Source organism: Trachurus japonicus, chromosome 3, assembly GCF_045865225.1.
Source record: "Trachurus japonicus isolate A0001 chromosome 3, Traja_1.0".
Taxonomy (NCBI): domain Eukaryota; kingdom Metazoa; phylum Chordata; class Actinopteri; order Carangiformes; family Carangidae; genus Trachurus; species Trachurus japonicus.
Window position 1 is genome coordinate 1,875,616 of NC_140909.1, and position 23,686 is coordinate 1,899,301.

The 23,686-nt window shown below is 42.4% G+C and overlaps 1 protein-coding gene across 1 annotated transcript in view; it reads right to left on the reverse strand.

Moving 5' to 3' along the window:
- The window catches only part of pde8a (phosphodiesterase 8A), an 85,718-nt gene extending 63,200 nt beyond the window's left edge, over nucleotides 1–22,518 (reverse strand). The window contains exon 1 of the mRNA XM_085804811.1: nucleotides 22,217–22,518. Coding sequence (XP_085660937.1) covers nucleotides 22,217–22,381 — 165 coding nt within the window. The 5' untranslated portion in view covers nucleotides 22,382–22,518. The remainder of the gene's footprint in view (nucleotides 1–22,216) is intronic.
- Nucleotides 22,519–23,686: the final 1,168 nt, after the last annotated feature.

Sequence of the window (23,686 nt, forward strand, 5' to 3'; positions counted from 1 at the left end):
GTGACATCAGAGAACAGGCTGCATTCCCTCAGCTCATCACGCTGCTGCTGCTGCATAGCCTGTGTCCATAGCGGCAGCAGAGTGTGTGTGTGTGTGTGTGTGTGTGTGTGTGTGTGTGCGTCACTGTGCGGCCTGGCAGCGCTGAGCTTCCTGCCGACAGGCCGAGAGACTGAGGCCTTCAGGGACTCAACAAGGAGAGATGCTCTCATTAAAACGTGGGGAGAGAGAGACACACGAGGCTGTTTCACTACAGACACCAACACACTGTCACATATAATATAATATATATGATAGGCCTATATATACATATACTTATATATATTATATATTATATAATTGCTGATGAAACTGGAGCTGGGATTTCTAACATTTCCACTCAAGAGTCAGGAGAGTTTTTAATGAGGTCACGTCTCAACGTTTGTGCATCTGTGGCTGTTTTTATCTCTATACGTTATTTATAGCCTAGATTTATTATTATTATCAACTGACTCATAGTCATTAAAGGTTGGGTCTGCAATTTTGTGTCCAAAAATAAACGCTATACACTTATACAAATGAAATCCGTCTTAAAGCAGAAGTAAGCGATCCGGTCGTTTTTCTGACTTCTTGTCAGCCGATGGAGTTAGCAGTCCCCGCCCTCGTCCCTACGTCACCACATTCACGCGCATCCCTTGGCTGCACACACAGAGAGGACCGCCCCTTTATGCCGTTCTCTCTCCTCATTGGATAAAGGTTGTAGGATACAAGGAAATAAAATAAAAGTTTTCTCCTCGGCTTACAGCAGAGCAGAGTGACTGACAGACCCGTGTTTCAGACCAAACACTCTATGTAAGTGATTGCCGTCGGAAGATATTGACTTATATTAACAAAAAATATTCTGTTTCTGCTTTAATCATCACCTATGGGCTTCTAGTCCTGTGTGGTGGGGGCTGTGTCTGTCTGTATTTTGGTCTTTTGCTTTGTTTTGTTCAGGTTTTGTTGTGCACGTGTCGTGGACGTTTCTGGGTGGAGAGCGAGAGAGTCTGTGTTTTCTCTCCAGCCAATGACGGAGCTCAGGTGAAGCTACGAGGCTCAGGGCTGCTAGCCGCGCTAGCTGTCTCTGATGCTAACGAGTGCTAGCAGGTCTCTCTCTCTCAGCAGCAGCAGTCAGGACCGCAAAGAAAAAGAAATACAGTCTGAGTGAAGCGGAGCCGCCCGTAACTCTAGCCTCGACTGGTAACAAGTATGAGGGCCGTTGTAGTGAGCTAGCTCGTTAGCATCCGCCTCTAACACCAGCTCACCACAACGGCATAACAACATAACACTGGAGGCTGCCGGTGTTGGTGACGGTCGGCTATCGGCCCACGGCTCCAGAGCTTCACTCAGACTGTATTTCCTTTCCTTTGTTGTCAGTTTCAATGTTTTGTTTAGAAACTGCAACAAACAAAACTCCAGACTCTACCTTTAAACACACCGTCGCTGCCATATGACTCAGATCTCAGTGTGACCATGAACCTTCCAGGTCTCCGGTGGGTAAAGTCTGTGATGCTGCAGCGTTGACACAGTTAAAGCGTTGGAGGAAGATTAAAGGGTTAATCCAGCATTTTTCTTCCTTTTCTTATTCATCAGTTGGGGAGAGATTATAGCCTAAGAAAGAAAATCAAAGCAACACTTGATTTGTTTTTACTGGATCCTCCATTTCCCATGAGGCAATGCCACATTTTCCCTCAGACCCTGGAGGCCTCTAAAAGCTGATTCCTTTAAAACTTCACACCTTCTGTTTCATAACATGAAATATTTCAGCACGTCTTAAGCCCCAAAAGCTTCATAAAGCTCCAAACACATCATCGGGTCTGGACCCGGTGTGAAGAATCTGAACCTGTTGATGTGAAGATGATGTTTCTTCTTCTTCTTCTTCTTGCTCTTCGTCCAGAAGCAGAGTTAAATTAATTAAAGGCAGAAGACGGTTCCTGGAGAAGCTGCAGCACTTTCTCCAATGTTCACCTTCAAGGTATTTCTGTCCTTATCCAGATTACCCCTGAAATCCCCATAAGACCTGGACAATCCTAAGCTATCCAGGGCTGTGGAGCAGAGCAGCCCCTCACTAAAGCCTCCTCCTCCTCCTCCTCCTCCTCCTCTTCCTCCCCCGTCCTCCTCCTCCTTCTCCTCTTCCTCCTCCTCTTCCTCCTCCTCACTCTTCACTTTCCCTCCTCCTAAAATGTCACTCCCATTTTCCCTCATGCAGTCTGTGTCGTCCTGCAGGACTGTGAGTGAGACACCTTCCCTTTCTCCTTCAGGAGCGTCACACTGCAAAAACTCAAAATCTTACCTAGAATATTTGTCTTATTTCTAGTCAAAATGTCATTTCTAGTCAAAACAAATCTCATTATACTTAAAATAAGACTCATCATATTAAAAATAGTTTGTTTTTAGACACTTTTTACTCCTTTCAAGCATATTTTCACTTGAAATAAGTAGAAAAATCTGACAGTAGTGGAACAAGTTTTTCTTCCTTATAACAAGCACAAAAAACTTGCTTTCACTGGCAGATTTTACTACTTATTTCAAGTGAAAATGATCTAAAAACAAGTTAATTTTTAGGTGATGAGTCTTATTTTAAAGGGATAGTAGCATTTTTTTTAAAGTGGGGTTGTATGATCTACAAATAGACCTTAAGTACTTTAAAGCAGATATCATCGGCACGGCCGTTTCGGCTAATGCTGTGTTCAAGGCAGGCTTTTGAAACCGTAAGTTACAGCTTCAAGTCACAACTACGACTTGGTAGCGTTCCAGGTAACCCGTAGCTCGTGTTTTTACCGTCCTGTTGTCTGTGAAAGTTCCCTATAACGGCCACTCGTAACTTCCGACCCGTGAACTCGTACCAGATCGAACTGGTATGACTTCACAGGAAGGAAAAACACAAAGTACGAGTTTCCTTGAACGCACCATGAGTTAGCAGCCCCCGCCCTTGTCAGGCATCAATTGGTCCTCGTGCTACGTCACCACATTCACGCGCATCCCTTGGCTGCACACACAGCCCTTCATGCCGTTCTCTCCCCTCATTGGATAACACTTGTATCCCACAAGGAAAATTTTCTCCTCGGGTTACAGCAGAGCAGAGTGACGGAGAGACTCGTGTTTAGGCTGAAATACTTCATGTAAGTGATTGCTAACGGAAAATAGGACTATTTAGGACTTATATTAACAAAAACATTCCACTGATATCTGCTTTAATTGCAGTAGCAGACTCTCTACACTCCTCCCGTTAGCAACGCCAGCCCATAGCCCTGCCCAGAGATTTACAAATAATAATAATAACTGCGTTTTTCCTGCACTTTGAGGGGCTGGAAAAAATTGTATTATAGAACAATGGAACTGTGTATTTGTTTTTCAGGTAAAACCTCTTTTAGGCCACGAAAATAGGCCGTTTCTTTGGGTCCATTCACAACAATGTATGTTGTAAATCTCTGGGCAGGGCTATTATGGGCTGGCGTTGCTAACAGGAGGAGTGTAGAGAGTCTGCTACTGCAATTAAAGTACTTAGGGGCTATTTGTAGATCATACAACCCCACTTTAAAAAAAATGCTACTATCCCTTTAAGTGGAAAGAGATTAGTTTTGACTAGAAATGAGACATTTTGACAAGAAATTAGACAAATATTCTTGGAAAGATTTTGAGTTTTTGCAGTGCATCGTGGTCGTTGACACCATTTCAGTCTCATTCTGCTCCGTCACTGAGCTCGATCCTTCCAGGTTCGGTCAGAGGCCAATCAGGCAGGAGGACGGAGCGCTAAAGGAGCTTTGGGGGGGAGAGAGAGAGTCTAACAAGGACTCTAGCCTGGTCCAGTGACACCACGCTGCCCTGTAATCTTACCGGGAACCCTTCCATGGCACTCAGCCCCTCCCCCTCCTCCTCTTCACTGCAGCCAAACACATGACAACAAGACGCCGGCCGGGCACAACAGTGACAGACCAGAGTTTCGCTAGGCTATAGCCTATCTAATTTTTCACGTCACTATATCGCCGTTTAGACTAATCTGATATTTGTAAAGTTTATAAAACAAATGATTGGACAAACATTACAATGTATGTGTGCACGTTTTTGTAATTAGTCATGGTTAGCGTAAATTGGCAGGGCTAACCGTTAGCTAGCTGTTAAACTTTAATAACTCAATGACTCAGTAAACAGTTGATGAAAAAATATTTTTTCCAGCGGATATCTTAGTCACAACATGACTGAGCTAACTGGAGTAGTTTCATGTCGTGTCCCACAACAGGAGGGTTTTAACAGCTGACGTCCTGGTGTTAGCTGTTAGCTTAGCTGCTGCCATTAGCTTACTGCCGTACGCTGAGCCTCTGATGCTTTCTAGACACTTTCCCCCAAACTGAATAAATACAGCACCTTTTAACACAAAACACACACACAGAAATATTAGCCTAATGTTTCTTCAATCATTTCAGATTTGTCTAAACGGTGATAGGGCGTGAAAACCATGAAATATATAGCTAAACTCTCGTCGGTTAGCCTACTCTCATTCAAATTACGTGCTGGTTTTCTTCTACACTTTGTAAACAACAAGGAGACTGGTTCTATACGAGTTCACCAGCCTGCACTCACTTTGTTGCCAGAGCCAAATACACAACTGAACAATCTTAATGTTCAATCCCCCCCATATGGCCTAAAGAGAGGATTAGCATTAGCATTATACGCCCATGCAGCTGCCCCGACCCCGACCCTGCAGCTCTGCAGCTCTGCAGCGTGTGCAACCATGCAACTGTGCAACCATGCAACTCTGCAGCTCCTCCTCCTCGACAGAGCAGCTTCAGATGTTTGTGAAAGTATCAGAAGAGTTTGGTTTGGCTGCAGCAGCATTAGATAATCAGCGGAGCGACCCCCCACCCCCACTCCACCTGCTAAAACAGGACATGATGTCACCGTTGCGTGAGGGATCAGTGAGTGACACGAGCTGCAGCGCCGGGCCGGGACTCGGCAAATACTCTCTATTTAAACACACACACACACACACTGACTGAGGTGGGGATTTGGTTGCATGGTGATACACACACGTTCATGGAAGTTTGTAAACACACACACAGATAAAGCCCGACATCCTTCTGCATTATCAAAATAAAGGAGGTTAAAAGTCAAATATCTTGTGGTAAAGTGGTGAAAAATGATAATAAAAAGAGCATGAAAGAAAAGAGAAGTTACAGTTGTACAATCTGTTTCTATTGGTGATTTGGAATTAAAATAAACACCAAACAAAGTAAAATTTATAAAATCTGAAACTATTTTTTGATTAAACGTATAATGTGTAGGAATTGCCCCCATCTAGCGGTGCGGTTGCATATCTGAACGTATTCTTGATGTTGCATTCACATGAAATGGGGCAGACGTCAGACAGACAACAGACGCTGCATGTAACAGGATAAACAAGCGTTGGTGGTCCGCCAGCACGAGGCAAAACAATACAGGCCTGACAACATGTTGTCATGGTGATGTGGTATTGTTTTACCGGAGTAAAATGACATCCGGTTGGTTTGCCGACGGCCGTCTGCCTGACTGCACCTGAATGCAACACCAGTGCCCCCGTCCTTCCTCACACTACACAGTGGTGACAGTTTTAACAGGCCGAGCCCACAGTTTCCGTGGTTACCTACAGTCACGCTGCCACTCAACGTAAAAAAAAATGGCGATGCAACATGGCCGCCTCGGTTCGGTGCGTCGCCCACTTATGTATTTGTAACGACTTGTAACAACTCATTCTAAGGTACCAGAAAGCTTTCATTTGTATGCGGCTGTGATTCCACTTCAGTGAAATACGTATATATGAAAGACATGTTTGATTTTTGATAATAAAAAGACAAATAAGTTACACACTGCAGCTTTAAAACTGAATAAAAAACATGAAAATGAAAATGGCAAAGTCTTGGCAGATGGATGGGTGAAGCAGCACTGAGGTAAACAACACTATATACTATTAATACCAACATAAAAACAACCATGACATAAAAACCTCAGACAAATTCAGACATAAAATATTTATCCAACATGGAAACTGTTTTTGCAGCTGATATATTGTACTATGATGATTGTTCACACACACATTAGCAACAATAAACCAACTGTTAGAGAACTAGGAGCGTGGCTGTGACCTGTGATAATCCTGAAGGTGTGACAGGTAAATAAATGACAGAAGGAGCAGGAATGTTTGGACTATTGGTTCAGGACTATTAGACAGTGATAACTTTGACTTTCATTGTTTCTTGCTGCTCATGTAAATGGGTTTTAAATGGGCCGTGGACGGTGTATTCTCATGGTTTCCATTGAAACATTTCCTGCTGCTCCTCCGGCTTCAGAGCAGCCGATGATAAATCTGTTAGTGGTGAATATCTGATGGGACCGACTCAAACATAATTAACGTCAATCACTGAACTCATGTTTTGAAACTTTTAGAGTAAATGTTTTCAGACTGAACTTTGAGTCAAACTGTCGCAGTAAAAAAAAAAAAAAAATCCTGCTCATGTTTTCTTTTTTTTCTTTTTTTCTCCGACAGACGAGAAGCAAAATGTGTTTTTCATTTTCCAGCGGCTGAAGCTCATCCTGACCCTGGATCTGTGGGAACAGGAGGCTGTGAGATATGAAAGGCCCAGATGTTACAGGCCAACACACACACACACACACACACATACACATGTGCACTGTACATTTACAGTACACACTCCAATGTCATGCTTGAGCTGAGTGAGCAATGCGGACAGCCTCACTTCCTGTTTCTCCATCTGAGCTGCGTTTGCGTTTGCATGTCACAGCCGAGCGCTTCAGAGTGTCAAACAAACGGCTGCTGCAAGTTTCCTCCTCGGATTTTTTTTTTTTTTTTTTTTTGTGCATTTTTTGCATTAGATCTGATCTCTGATCTGTGGCCGAAGGGACGACGACTTTACGTTTTGTTATTGTTTGGTTGAAAAGGTCAAAATGTTGAGTGGAGCTCTGGAATGAATTGTTGTGCTGCTGCTGCTGCTGCTGACCCTCAGAATGTGTCCTTGGTGCCACTGCAACCACACACCTCGCATCGCCATGCACAACAGGAGCACAACACAACACAACACAACACAACACAACACAACACAACACAACACAACACAACACAACACAACACAGTGGAGGGAGATACACCAGTACAGTTCAGCTTCAGAGCGAGAGGCAGGACACACTCCAGAGAGTTTTTGGCATCATAGCTGCGTCCAGTGGTGTAGTCTATGTCAGTGGTTCTCAACCTATTTTACATCAAGGACCCCTAAATTGACAAAAATTAGACCACGGACCCCCAGTTTTCAAGCAAACCAGAAATACACAAATATGTGTTCTGAGACTGAATAACGTTACTTTTTTTGTACATTCAAATTAGGGCAAATGGTGTGAATTTTTGGAAACTTTATAGAGAAATTTCTGGAAAAAAGTGGTACAATTTCTCCAAAAACGTTTAAACATTTGTAGGAAGAGGTGGTTAAAAAAAAAATTCTCAACAAAAAGTTAAAAACAAAAAAAAAAGTTTAAGATTTTCTACAAAAAAAGTGGTAAAATTCTCAAAAAACAAACAAATAAACAAAAAAACAATAATAATAAAAATTCTCACAAAAAAAAAAAAGAATTTCAAGAAAAAGTTGGGGACCCCCTTTAACCCTCTCAAGGACCACTGGGGGTCCCCCGACCCCACGTTGAGAACCACTGGTCTATGTGATACTCAGGGATACTCAGTGTACACACTGAAAATGCATGGATATTTCAGTATACCCAGTACAACAAAACTATCTAACTAAAGTAAATGTTAATGGTTCTCAAAGTGGGAGGGTTGACAGGGTTCAAGGGGGTCCACAACTTTTTCTGGAATTTTTTTTATTTTACCAGTTTCTTATCAATTTTTATGTTCTACGTTTTACTATTTTTTATCTACTAAATTTTACCCCTTTTTGTATTATTGTTTGCCCCCCCCCTTTTTGAGAAATTTTAACACTTTTTCTGAGAAATTTTACCAGATTTTTCTAAAAATAAAAATAAAAAAATAAATATGTTACCACTTTTTTCTAAAAAAATTTCAACTTTTTTGGAGAAATTGTACCACTTTTCTTCCAGAAATTTCTCTATAATCTTTCAAAAATGTACGCCGTACATTGATTGTTTGTGTATTTCTGGTGTTTGCTTCAAAATGTTGTCCAATGGGGGTCCGTGGTCTAATTTATGTCAATTTTGGGTCCTTGATATAAAACAGTTTGAGAACCACCAGTCTATGTGATACAAGTATGAACAGTTTACCACCTAAAAAGCAGTTTATACCCACTACAAAACATTTGACTAAACCACTGTGGCTGCATCCATTAAGAACGAGGAAGGAGACGAGCTTCATGCTGATGAATGAGTGTGTTGCTGTTGCTGTTGCGTGTTTACTACGGCCGATAAGCTGCAGGCCTGATCCCGTGTGCTCAGAGCGTCTTTAGCGGAGAGAGGATGATGATGATGCAGTGAGATGAAATCAAAGCCTCTGCAGCGTTTTAAAGAGGAACTGTGCAGGATATGTGACCCTTAAAGGGATACTTCACCCAAAATCGATAATTCACCCCTATCATCTCCACACCGTCATGCCAAGGAAGTGTCTGGAGAACTTTCAGAGTCACGGGATAGCCCCATCGAGAGGAACATTAAAGGGATACTTCACCAGAGTCATCAAAAGTCTTTAGGAGTCCTAGGGGGGGTCCAGCTGGCAACAGATTTTTTAATATAATGGCGGCAGATAGAGTTCAGTTTTGAATGGTCCAAAACACACACTATGAAACATCCAGAGCTCGTCCTACTGACCCGAGTGTCCTGAAGCCGCCACATGGAAAAGTTGTTCAGAAAACATTAATGCAAACTCTGTTTTTAGCCTTGTTGTAGCAGCAGCTCTGTTGATGTTTGTGCACATGCGCAAGATTTGCTACGAGATGTTCGTTGGTCGTTGTAAACCATTGGATGTTTGATGTAAACACAGAAGAACATCACACAGAAAATCACTGGGAGCAACTTTTCCATGTGGCGGCTTCAGGACACTTGGGTCAGTACAGACGAGCAGTATGGAGGTATCTGGATGTTTCATAGTGTGTGTTTTGGACCAATCAGAAGTGAACTCTATCTCTCTCTCTCTAACTTGTTTTCTCAATTAATCGTGGTATTAAACGCCACAATGAATTAATCGTAAAGATTCTTCAATACCGTCACTTCCCAAAAAAGATTATGTCGGAAACACAGAGGCAGATGTGTACAAAAGTAAAGGTAAATGTAAGAAATACTGGATCCCTCCTCTGTTGCTCACCCTGAGGTTTCTCTGATTTTTCCCTGTTAAAAGGGTTTTCTATGGAGTTTTTTGAGGGTCTAAGGACAGAGGATGTTGTTGTGATGCCATGTAAAGCTTTGAGACAAACTGTTTGTAAAAACGGGCTATACAAATAAAATTGCCTTGCCTTGCCTTGCCTGGTCTATTTACCTAATGTAACATATAATTGGTAGGAATTTAAATGTTATTGTCTCATTTGTGACATAAAACAAACAATTAAAATAAACTTAAACATTTGGTATAGATGACAATGATTTGAATATTTAAAACACTTCCCCTGGAGGATTAATAATTGGTTATATATGAATAGAAATGTAGTTGTGACATCCCTATCCATCGCTCCATGGATTGATTTCTCACCGGCTTCGTTGTTGGAAACGAATGCACATGGAGGAGAGGAGGGTTAGAGACACAGAGGAGGAGACACCACACCTGAAGAGTTCAGGTTTAAATCCACCAGGTTCAGATTTTAAAACTAAAATCTACTCGTTTCTGTCTCTTTGTGAACTTTCAGTGAGTGAACAAACTGTGGCGGAGCGTGGAAACAACAGGAGCAAAGAGCTGCAGCAGCAACCAGATGCTGTTACAGTAACATGGCTGTTAGCATTGTTAACGGTGTGTTGTCCACAGTGCACACACACACACACACACACACATTGCTCCTCCAGATTGAAGAGCGGCCCCGGGCAGCAGATGAACAAAGCTGGTGTGTTCTTCTGTACACGCTGTCCTGTTCAACAACCAATCACAAGAGGTTCAGACCCTGTGACAAACAGTGATGTCACCATTATACATTTTCTTGGTACGATTATTGCCAGAAATAATCAAAGTGTTAACGATTATCACGATTATTATGCATCAAGACATTTCACAACACTATGAATGTGTAAAATCAAATATAGTCAAAATATAATTACATTACTAATCTCTTTGGAGCAGGCATTAATCCACTGGGGGAAGTGTTTGAAATATTTAAGTCATTAATTGTCATCTATACCAAATGTTTTAGTTCATTTTAATCATTTTTTTAAAATTACAAATGACACGCTAACATTTAAATTCCCACCAGTTCAATGTTACGTTAAATCAATGGACCAGTATCTGTTCATCTTCCATTACTTTGATACGGTTCTGACATCATCTTTTTCTGAAAGTGACGGTATTTAGGAATGTTTACGATTGATTCATTGTGGCGTTTAATATTAGTTGTGAAAACAAGGAATGGTGACATCCCTACTGTAGCTCCCTATTGCTGCAGACAACAACATCCTCATCAAACTGGATCCATTTAAACGTCCCGACGTTCAGGGTTAAATGTTTCCAAAGTTACCAAAACTAGTTTCACATTCAGAGATGTGCAGATATTCACTGATCATTTTATTGTCATTCATAGTCGCTACATTTTCATGTACTAGAAGGAAATTATGAAAAACACAAGGTAGGAAACAGAAACTAAAAACAGACAGAAAAAAGACCGACCAATATTTCCCATAAATACTGTATATAAAAGCTGCACGGTTCTGTAAACTCGTTGTTAGAGTTTAGGACATAAAGAGATACTACAGGGAACATGAAGCAAATAAGACATAGAGAATCTGACTGAGTTGATAATCTCCATCAACACAGATTGAACGCACCACTTCTGCCCCGAAAAACACCATTATTCTTCTTTATTTATAAGAAATATTATATTGTATCTTTACAGAAAATAATAAAATGTCGTATAAGGAATTTAAATGACACAGTTTTATACCTGGGAATAAAAGGCCCTGCCCACAGCGACGGGTCTGACTGCAGCATCTTCCATCTTTAAAAATAATAATACGACTGAAACACCAACGGACAGACAGACTCAGAGTCGTCGCACTGTGACGCCATCTTTAAGGAATATGGAGAAAGTTTGGGAGAGTTTAGACGACAAGATCTAAATCAACAAGATAAATATGAAGCTGCAGCTCACAGCTGTTTGTCTCAGGTCAGAAAGACTGGAAACAGCTGGAAAACATCAACCAGGGAGGTGGGTTTCTGTCACTATGTGGTGGACAATAAAGTTTTTTTTTTAATTGAGCTGAATTGAATTTCTACTTCACAGCTCATTTTTCCTTTAATAAACGTGTTGATGGATCAGATCAGTGACATCAACAGACTAACAAGAAAAACAAAAAAACATCCACTGGCAGCTCTTCTTCCTCTATGAATGACAACCTCAGTCTCAAAGTCTACACACACACACACACACACACACACACACACACACACACACACACACACACACACACACACACACACACACACACACACACACACGGAGCAGGAAGCCTCATGTGAAACACACAGCGGTTGCATGACAGCGCGGTCTTCACACAGATGCTCACAGCTTAGAAAAGCCCAGACATCTCACTCACTATGTTTACATGCAGTCAGTGACCCTCTCATAACCCGAATATTAAAGGACAATTCCGGGCAAATTCAACTGAGGGTACATTTTAGGTCTAAAAGAAGGAATCTGAAGATTTTCACTTTAATTGCTCCTGTTTTGCGGTAGTTGTGTCTGTCCCTGCATCTCCACGGCAGCAGTGATGAATGGGAGCGGATTGAAGTTTGTGTCATAAACACAGGAATATCAACTCTTGACTTGCTTGAAGTAAATAAACTTCTTCTGGGTGCATGTTTGAGTCGCCATCTGACGCTGTCTGTGGCTTTGAGGGATGGAAACAGCCTAAGCAGCAGAACTTCCATCCGCTCCCATTCATCGCTGCCGTGGCGACGCGGGGACAGACACAACTATAACAGGAGACATTAAACTGAAAAAAGGTAAATGCAGAGACTGCTTGATGAAAAACTGTACCTGAAGGCAACGCGCATCAGCGGTTTTGCATGAATTTCCCTCTAAAACAACTCTGTGTGGTAACGTTGTGTTATTATCTCATAGTGTGGTGAATGTGCAGGTCACAACTTCACCAGAGCGTTGTGGAGTTGTTGGATTGTGTATTTGATGAGTTTGATGATGAGGGAAACCAAGAAATCCCATAATGAGCCTCCGTAGCGTAGCTCTGAGCAGCTCACGGCTCTGCTCCGCCTAAAAATATCTTGCACTGATAATTAAAGGTAACAAACCTACTGCTATGACTACAGGGATTATGGCAATGGGCCAATTTGACAAAATGTTGAACTATCCCTTTAACCTGAATATTGGCTGCATGTAAACTCACTCAGTCACTCACTGGTCGACATTCCTGTAGCTTCTGAGACAGAACAGAGATCTGCTGCTGCTGCTGCTGCTGCTACTACAAAGTAAACACTTGTAGTTCCTTGTTTTGGAAGAATACCATTTCCATAATCTCATGAAACTATCACATGCTGACCTTATGATATTAAATTCTTAACCTGGAGGGGAGTAGCAGCAGCAGCAGCAGCAGCAGCAGCAGCAGCAGGACTCAGCCCTGAATGTGAATGTGGCCTTATTTGTTAAGACTATTTCAAAAACAATGGGAGGTTCTGTTTCATAAGCACATGCGCCCGACTGACACCTCATAAGAGTAGCGAGCTCTGCAGCGAAGATGAAGAGAGCCACTGTATCTGCTGCACTCAAGGTGACAAAGGGATTTATTATATTATCCTAATTTGATTTCTACGCAGGATTAACACGCACAGGAAGAGACTGTGGTGTCGTTACATCCAGAGCTGGAGCTGCTTCAGAAAAAAAGCCACTGCATCAATCAGAGGAGTGAGTGTGTGAGTGTGTGAGTGTGTGTGATCCATGAGCCTCGTCTCACTTCCTCTCCACTCCTTCTTCTGCTCGTCGTGTCCCAGTGGAGATAAATGACAAGGCAAAAAAACAAAACAGAAAAAAAAAGAAAGAAAAAAACCCGCCGAGCCCCTCACTGCCCCTGCAGACGCTCAGACAGGAAGGGAAACACAGGGTCGCTCTGCAGCCGACGCTTTGTTTAAATAAAACAGAATGAACGACCGGAGCTACGATTAGAGGGGCCGGGACCTTTCTTTAAACCACACAGAGTTGGAAAAGGAAAAAAGAAATCTGCTTCTTCTCTCTCTTTGACTTGAAGCAGGATTAGAGGATTGGTACATGGTCCCTACATGTTAGCTTAGCTTAGCATAAAGACTGGAAGCAGAGGGAAACAGTTAGCATGTTGCTACATTTTACATTTTTATCTGCACAGAAACTCGGGTGTAAAAATAATAATTATTCACCATTTTGTACCGACGACTCCCTGAAACCAGGATAAATAAAAAACATCAGTTTTACATTTAGATTTAAATGAATGAAGTATAACCCTTCACAGCTTGAAAACATCTGGGTGGGCGGGGCTATTAGCTGGAGGCAAAACGTCTCAGGCGCGCGCTAGCTTGTAAACGCTGGTTAGCTTGTAAACGCTGGTTAGCATGTTTTAACGGACGAGGAAAACGCATATTTTAGTGAATATGTCAGTACACCCACCCTCCGAGACCGAGAGTGTTATTTTAAAGGGACAGTACGTGGCTTATTTGGCTTTTTATTAGCAAAAATCAAATATTGCTTTCATAAATACGTATACCGAAGTCTAATCACAGCCGCATACAAATGAAAGCTTTCTCGTAGCTCAGAATGAGTTGTTTACAAATAGCCTACATACTAGAATTTGTGAGGTGAAGGAAGGTTTTTTTTCCTTCCTGATGCAAACTGGCTCAGGTTTTTCAAACATGAGCATGTTGTCGATCGTCTCATCCGACTGTCGACAGGAAAGATGAGCATGTAAACAAACTGTAAAGCTGTTTACAATCTGTATGCTAAGCTAAGCTAAGCTAACATGTAAGAGAAGAACAGTCAGGAGCTGTTCTGGAGTCAAACTACCAATCGTGACTCTCTGTCCTCTTCCCCCCGGGGGGTTAGAGCCTATAAAAGACCATTGTACGTACAGATATGATGACATAAACAAACAGTTGATCCAATCAGCAGCTGGAAAGACAAAGACGACAGCGGAGACGCTGAGGGAGACGGCTCCAACTGAGGATTCAACAACCACATAGGCTACAGTAGCTACATGAAAACATGAAAACATGAAAACAGTTCAGCTCTGTTAAAACCAGAGGAGGAAGAAACGTAGGCTATTGAATCTACAAGAACATTCAGAGAGTTAAAATCTATAGGAACAAAAGTTTAAATAGATAGATAGATAGATAGATAGATAGATAGATAGATAGATAGATAGATAGATAGATAGATAGATAGATAGATAGATAGATAGATAGATAGATACGCAGTTCTCGCAACTCTCAGAACTGATGTGTGACCTCTGTCCTCTGATGACTACGAAACACTTGCCGCATGTCTGCAATTGCTTGCTCCCTTCTACCAGGCAACAACAGAAGAAAATGCTCATGTTATACTTGCATGACACACTTGGCAGAATACAACACAACACAGCAAAACAACTGGGACAAAACTTAGTGGCATTAATGCAGAACAAGTTCGATACCACAGAAAGCCAAACAGCACTCACACTGTCCACACTCCTCGACCCACGATTCATAGATAGATAGATAGATAGATAGATAGATAGATAGATAGATAGATAGATAGATAGATAGATAGATAGATAGATAGATAGATAGATAGATAGATAGATAGATAGATAGATAGAGACAGAGGGGGGTAGAAAGAAAGAAGTAAAAAGACAGAGAAAGGCGGTAGGTAGAAAGAAAGAAAGAAAGAAAGAAAGAAAGAAAGAGAAGGAGCCAATATCAGTTTCCCTGTCCTCAGACGGCAGAAAAAAAGCACAGTGGATTAATTCATCACCATACTAAGCCTTTGCCCTCCTCTGGAATAAATTACCCAATGACTCTCAACTTAGACTAAACACACACACACACACACACACACACACACACACACACACACACACACACACACACACTCACACACACACACACACACACACACACACACACACACACACACACACACACACACACACACACACACACACACACACACACACACACACACACACACACACACACACACACAGACACAAAAACACACACACACACACACACACACACACACAGACACACAGACACACGGTGGGAGAGAGCGAGTGCGGCTGCTCAGGTCGGTGTTGGAGCATCAGCATCACATCTTCAACTACAACAACGTCGGCAACAGTTCAGTGTGTTTTCTCGACTGAGGCCTGAACGAGGAGTGATTCCCCCACTTATGTTAAAGGAATAGTTCAACATTTTGGCAAATTGGCCCATTGACATAATCCCTATAGTCATAGCAGTAGGTTTGTTACCTTTAATTGTCGGTGCAAGCTATTTTTAGAATGGCGGAGCAGAGCCGTGAGCTGCTCAGAGCTACGTTACAGAGGCTAATTAAATGGGATTTCTTGGTTTCCCTCATCAAATACACAATCCAACAACTCCACAACGCTCTGGTGGACAAGTTGTGACCTGCACATTCACCACACTATGAGATAATAACACAACGTTACCACACAGAGTTGTTTTAGAGGGAAATACAGAGACTGCTTGATGAAAAACTGTCCCTGAAGGCAACGCGCATCAGTGGTTTTGCATGAATTTACCTTGTCCACCAGAGCGTTGTGGAGTTGTTGGATTGTGTATTTGATGAGTTTGATGAGGGAAACCAAGAAATCCCATAATGAGCCTCTGTAGCGTAGCTCTGAGCAGCTCGCGGCTCTGCTCCGCCGTTCTAAAAATAGCTTGCACCGACAATTAAAGGTAACGAACCTACTGCTATGACTATAGGGATTATGGCAATGGGCCAATTTCCCAAAATGTTGAACTATCCCTTTAATGCACAGAGAGAGAGGCTGGAGTCAGAGAGATGGTTTTTACTCCTGATGCTCATGAGCTCTGTTTATTGGCCTTTTCCTTTTATAGCAGGAGGGGGCTGCTTTCCTTGAGTGGAGGGCGGGGGGGGGTCAGACTGGAAAAAGTCAAGGCCAGATAAATGTGTGTGTTGTGTTTGTCTGGACACACACACACACACACACACACACACACACACACAGAAATGCCCACTATCACAGGACCTTGTACTTGAGCCTTATCGTGGGGGGAGCAGCCCAGATGGCACCGTACCCTTGACAAAGCCTCACACACACACACACACACACACACACACCAGACTGCCATTGAATGTTTCTCACACTGTATAGACACCTGCACACACACACACACACACACACACACACACACACACACACACCCACGTTCTCACTCCAAGTCCAAGTGTAAAAAAAAAACGAAAAAAACAAACACGAACTCAGAGATACGGCACAGAGCCAACATTTACTTAATTCAGTTTTGTAAGACGCTGAACGTGTTCATGTTGCTGCTGCTGATTATCACCATCATCCTTCAGTGTGTGTGTGTGTGTGTGTGTGTGTGTGTAAGGCCACAAACTGCTGCACAAAGACCAAAAAACAAATGAGAAACAATAATTAGACTCATAAACTTTAAACTCTGACTTGACCTGAATCTGACTGATGTTTATTATCATTTACATTATTCACCAATATGTCGACTGTTTCCACCTCATCTGGTCTGAAAATAGAGTGAAAAGACAAAACCAACGATATAAGTTTTAAACCAACACTAAGTAACTTTTCAACCTTCATAAAATATTTTCAGAACTTTTGTGACATCGACTTCCAACAGGTTGAATGACTCCTCTGTCATGGCCTGAGGTTTCTGTATCACTATGGTCTGTGTCGCCTTCACTGGCACTAAGCAGCCTCCAGGTGGATGGTAGGAACCCCGAACCACAAGTACTGTATGCTGACGGCTTTACACTTCTCCCTTTCCCCATTCGTTAAAAAGACAGAAGTCACCGTGAACAAAATACAAAACAAAACACCCGGTTCATTTTCAAAATAAAATACACCATGTTTGCGGCAGATCATATTTCCCCTACTACACTGTAAAAAACGTAACGGGCTGAAGCATAAAGTCAACAGGTCAGAGTTTTTCAGACACCGTTTCACAATCGTTGACACCATGAACGAGGAGAAACTGACTGTAAAATCACTAAACAGGAAGATCAACAGGTTGATCTTCCTGTTGCAGCGACCGGGAGATCAGGATGTTTACGACGCTACGGGTCCACTGGCACCGCCAAACTCAACCAAAACTGAAAGTTCTTAAAGGGATAGTTCAACATTTTGTCAAATTGGCCCATTGCCATAATCCCTATAGTCATAGCAGTAGGTTTGTTTACCTTTAATTGTCGGTGCAAGCTATTTTTAGAACGGCGGAGCAGAACCGTGAGCTGCTCAGAGCTACGCTACGGAGGCTCATGGGATTTCTTGGTTTCCCTCGTCATCAAACTCATCAAATACACAATCCAACAACTCCACAACGCTCTGGTGGACAAGTTGTGAGCTGCACATTCACCACGTTATGAGATAATAACACAACGTTACCAGACAGAGTTGTTTTAGAGGGAAATGCAGAGACTGCTTGATGAAAAACTGTCCCTGAAGGCAACGCGCATCAGTGGTTTTACATGAATTTCCCTCTAAAACAACTCTGTGTGGTAACGTTGTGTTATTATCTCATAGCGTGGTGAATGTGCAGCTCACAACTTGTCCACCAGAGCGTTGTGGAGTTGTTGGATTGTGTATTTGATGATTTTGATGAGGGAAACCAAGAAATCCCATGAGCCTCCGTAGCGTAGCTCTGAGCAGCTCGCGGCTCGGCTCCGCCGTTCTAAAAATAGCTTGCACCGACAATTAAAGGTAACGAACCTACTGCTATGACTATAGGGATTATGGCAATGGGCCTATTTCCCAAAATGTTGAACTATCCCTTTAAGTATTGCTTTAAAAACCACCCGAACAATCACCGATATTGATTAATAATCAACTAATCAAGGTTTCAGATGTTTCCTGTCCAGTGGAATCTAATGGAGCTCCACTCATTCACATAAAAACTGTGCATCTTTCAAAACACCACTCCAGACTAGAGCAGCGGTTTGTACCAATGACCCTCGAACGCATCACGCCACTCTCTCTCTGGGGGCCGGGGTATAAAGATGACACCTTCCAGAGCAGGGATGGATTAACCCTCTCCATCTGAAGGAGATTTGTATACCATTAGTCTAACTCAATCACAGCACTAATTCAATCAAAGGCCCAGTGGGCGTCGTCGTGGTGACACGGGGGCATCTGTCACCATGGCTCCTCGCTGCATCCTGACCTGACGATTGGCCACAAAATTCAGCCTGACAGAGAGAGAGAGGCACACACACAGCCTGCGGTCTGTCTGTCACACACACACACACACACACACACACATGAATGAAAACATAGGAACACACACTCATTCGTTCATCTTCAATTTTTATCAATCTATGGTTGCTCAATACATTAATTGAAATTACCGCTGGTCATAAGGGCAAATTCAACATATGTAGCATTTAAAAAACAGCTGAAAACATGGCTTACTGATAACTGTAAACATTAAAGGGATACGCCAACATTTTTTTCCCTGTGTCTTGCCTCACTCCCGAGTCCATGACCAGCAGATAGACACCATCCTTTCGACTGTGCGTGCAGTAACAAGGGAGATACGGGCAGAGCTGGCGCACCGCTAATTAGCTTAGCTCAAACACTGGAAGTGTATGGGTAGTGTTAGCCTGCCTCCACCTAAAGTCATCAGAGAAACTCTTCAGCAACTCTAAAGGGAAACCGGCGGGCCGATCTTCGTCTCAGAGCTGACAAAACTCTCCGGTAAGGCATCTTGAGCGGTCAAATGCCGCTAACGGGACGAGATCGGTCAAAACGGAGGGTTCAAGCAAAGACGCTTTATTTTGGTTCAAGCTAGCTACATCGAGGGTACGTTAGCTTCCTATTTCAAAGTAAAAGCACAAATTCTATCGTCATGGTTTTCTGTATGTAAAGGGCAACGGGTGTTTTATTTTGTGAAAGTAACCGGAAGTGCGTTGGCCACAACGGCTAGCTTGAGTTCGTCCGAACAAAATTGTAAACAGCTGGTATTTAGACAAATTAACGACACACTGCTGATCTAAACGGCTACTTTCTCGCCTAAACATGTTTGAAATGTGGATAAAGTGATATATTTACAGAGTTTAGAGCTAAAATGAAATCAGCTTCTGACTGCTGATTTCAGCTCAGGTAGGAGGCAGGCTAACACTACCCATACACTTCCAGTGTTTGAGCTAAGCTAATTACGGGCGATACGGCTCTATCTCCCTTGTTACTGCACGCACAGTGGAAAGGATGGTGTCTATCTGCTGGTCATGGACTCGGGAGTGAGGCAAGACACGAAAAAAAAAATGTTGGTGTATGCCTTTAAGGGTAGTTCTCTTATTTTAGATGACTAAAAATAGTAGGCACTTTACTCCATGCACTTTAAAAACCAGCACTTTATGACAGATGCACTTTAATGAATCTTAACAGCGCTATACGACACCTTTGTCGATTAAATGCATTTTAATTTTACTACTACTCCTTGCTCCTTCTGACTGAAGCTACTGTGTGATATATTGTATGTATACATTGTTGTGCTATGTTCTTGTTCTTGTCTAATGTTGTTTTAATGTGAACTGCGGGACTGCAGACGGACATTAGCTTTAGAGCTAAAATCTGGCGTGTTTACATATTGTATGTTCATGAATATGCAGAGTCCCGTTACAAATAAACAAATAAATGAAAATGAAAAAAAGAGAAGTCCTGCATCTTTCTGCTTGGATGAAAAAAAACTTGTTCACGTGAAAAACGACGTCTTTACTTCACAAGGAATCAAATCCAGAGCCACTGAGGCCTGTGTTTGTGTGTGTCCTCTTACACAATACACAACTGCCAAATAATAATAACAAGAATCATCATCATCCTGATTAGAAACACCAATTTAGTCCCTGCACACACACGCAGGCGCAGCACATGTCGTTATCCACTGTTAGTGTAATTATTTGTGGTCCGACACACAAATGGCTTCTGTTATTTCTGTGATGATGTAACACTGATGGCAAACTTTTTGCTATTATGTCACTCAGTGTTTAATAACTCCTCCTCCTCCTCCTCCTCCTCCTCCTCCATTCACAAGACTCTGAGTGAAATGTTTCTATAAATGACTCCAAGACGACGACGAAGGCCTCGATCACACGGCTTCATGCTGAGTTCAGTTCACTGCTCACACTCACACTCACATGCTACACGTCCAGCACAATAACACCATGAGAAAAAGAGAAAAAAATAGAAAAGAAAAAGCTGTGACCAACAAACTGTGTGTTTGTTCCTCCTGATCCTCCTGACTCTTACATAAAAAACACAGAGAGAACAAGACCTGAGGTGAGAGAGAGTGGAGGCCTGTGTGACCCTGAGTCTGTATCGTGGCCTAGTTCCTCTGAATTAAAAATAAAAGCAGCAGCAGCAGCAGCAGCAGAGCTGTCAGAGCAGAGCTGCTCTTATTATAAAAATCCGGGCCGTTGTATCGGGGAGAAAGGTGATGATAATTCACAAAAACCCCCAGTAGTCTAATCTTTGCATGACTGATTTATTCTGCATAAGACCCTGACAAATACTCATAGTAATGCTGCATTAGCATCAAAACAAAGTAGGCTGAATAAAAACTGATAATACATACGTAGTCTAACTGTGCGTTCACACCAAAAGCTGCTAAAGCGTCAAAACACCAGAAGTCAATTCATTTTCAGTGAGAGCCACTCGGCAGTTCGGCGACACTGAGCGACCAAAGCGTGATCGAACTTTAACGTCAGTCACGTGACGAGCGACCAAAGCGGCTGAAAATATTTGCCGTTTTAGGAGCTGTCTTGTCTGAAGCGCATCCTCGAGCGTTTTTGACGCTGTGGAAGCTTTTGGTGTGAACGCACAGTTAGAAAAAAAACTAGAAAAGTTAAGGGGGGTACAGGGACCCAGTTTAGTCTAGGCTATTCTTTAAGGGGGCCCAGAATTCCTAGCAACGGCCCTGTACAGTATGTAAAAAATAAAATAAAGACAACTAGGCCTAATAATCAACATTTAAAACTGCAGAATAAAACAAAACAGTGACTCACTGAGCCTGTTGCATTCAATGACCAACATGTGTTTCCAACATGTTCACAGTGTGCAACCTCAGGATTTAAGATGCAAAACTGCACAGCTACTTCACCTCAACAACTTTTGCATTTTGCATTGCTTCAGTTCAGTTCAGAAAACTGTATTTATCCCATATGGGCAATTCAGTTTACAGCTCCCAGTTCAATTAACATCAGCACATACAACACAACAGTCATTCATTGGACATACAACTCTGACAGTTCAGTAAATCAGTTCAACACATGGTTTCCCAACAGCGATATCATGTTCATGTGCAAATATGCAAGTGAATAAATAAATAAACGACAAGCGCAAACTTACTCATTAATATTGACATTCATCAACCTAATAACACACAGAGCACTGCAAAAACTCAAAATGTCTCATTTCTAGTCAAAACTAATCTCTTTCCACTTAGAATAAGAATCATCACCTAAGAATGAACTTGTTTTTAGATCATTTTCACTTGTTTCAAACACATTTTCACTTGAAATAAGTAGAAAAATCTGCCAGTGAAAGCAAGTTTTTTGTGCTTGTAATAAGAAAGAAAAACTTGCTCCACCGTCAGATTTTTCTACTTATTTCAAGTGAAAATCTGCTTGAAAGAAGTAAAAAAGTGTCTAAAAACAAGCTGCTACTTTTTATGTGATGAGTTAGAATTAGATTTGTTTTGACTAGAAATGACATTTTGACTAGAAATAAGACAAATATTCATGGTAAGATTTTAAGTTTTTGCAGTGCACACACACAGAGTAAGGTAGTGAAGATGAACATGGCTCCTCACCTTGCAGCTGGGGGGCTTGAGGGGCAGACCCAGACCCAGACCTGAGGCCGGGTTTCCTTGGTGCTGAGTGGTGTTGGTCTGCTGGGGTGAGTGGGAATCCTCGGACTCTTTTCCACTGTGGTAGACCACCCTATCAGAGATATGGATACTTGAAGCACAGCCCATGCTTCAGCTTCAGCCCACTTCAGCCCGGCTTCCTTTTGCGCAAGTGCTTTTTTTTTTTTTTTTTTTCCCTGTGTGTGTGTGACTACCAGAGTGTCATTCGCCCTGTGCTCCTCCGCTGCTGCTGTGAAGGTCCACTCCTCTTCCTCCTCCTCCTCCTCCTCCTTCTCCTCCTTCTCCTCCCTCCTCCTCCTCCTCCTCCTCCTCCTCCCCCCTCCACTCCTCCTGCTCCTACGGTTTCATTCGTTTACAATACATATAAATACCTATATATATATACATATACATATATATATATAATCTATATGGATCAGCTAGGCCTGCACAGCCGAGCCGGTTCTCCAGCAGCACCAGGCATGAATAATATATATATATACTATATATACTGTGTCTATGTGTATGTGTCCACTCCTCCTCCTCCTCCTCCTCCCCACGCCCACCCCCCCACACCAGGAAGCTGATTTCCTCCCTCTGTTTTTCACATGAACCTAATTGGAGCTCTTTAATCACAGCAGCTGTCCGATCCTCGAAAACTTGGATTCCGTTATTGCGCCGCTGCCGCTGCTGCTGCTGCTGCGCTCATCCATCCACTGCTGCTTCGTACCACATCAACATGTTACAGCCTAGTTTTATTATATATATAGATAGATATATAGCCTATCATTTATATATATATATAGCCTATCCTATAGCCTACCCCCCCTCCAACAATCTGAACTTCTGTGGTCTGTGATCCAGTCTTCAGGCCTTTATAGGCTACGACACAGTCCGCTTCAATGTGCAATAGTTTGATCCATTTCTCGGTGTGTGTACAGTGTGTTTATGTGTGTGTGTGTGTTCAGCCTATAGTCTTCCTCCCCCACCCGGTGCCATCAAATCGGATGCTTCTCTTTTCTTTCTCACCCCCCACCACCACCACCCTCCTCTCCTCCTTCTCCTCTCTTCTCCTTCTCGGTCTCCACTTCAGATGATCAAACCGGTTGTTGTTCTCGTTCTCACGACACTTATTTGCTCCTTTGCTGCGCGGCGGCTCATCATCATCATCATCATCACCACCATCATCACCACCAACAACAACAGGGTCAAATATTAGTCAGATTCTTCTTCTTTTTCCCGTTGCAGCATAATAATAATTGTTATAATAATAATAATAATAATAATAATAATGCCCCAGTAGTAGTAGTAGTCCGAGCCAGTAAGTCTCCATGTAAATCAGCCGCAGGAATCTCTCGGTGGTGGACGTTGTAGCTTATTTGCTCATGAATGCACAGTCTCCATTCAGAGGCATCCGCCGCTGCTGCCGCCGCT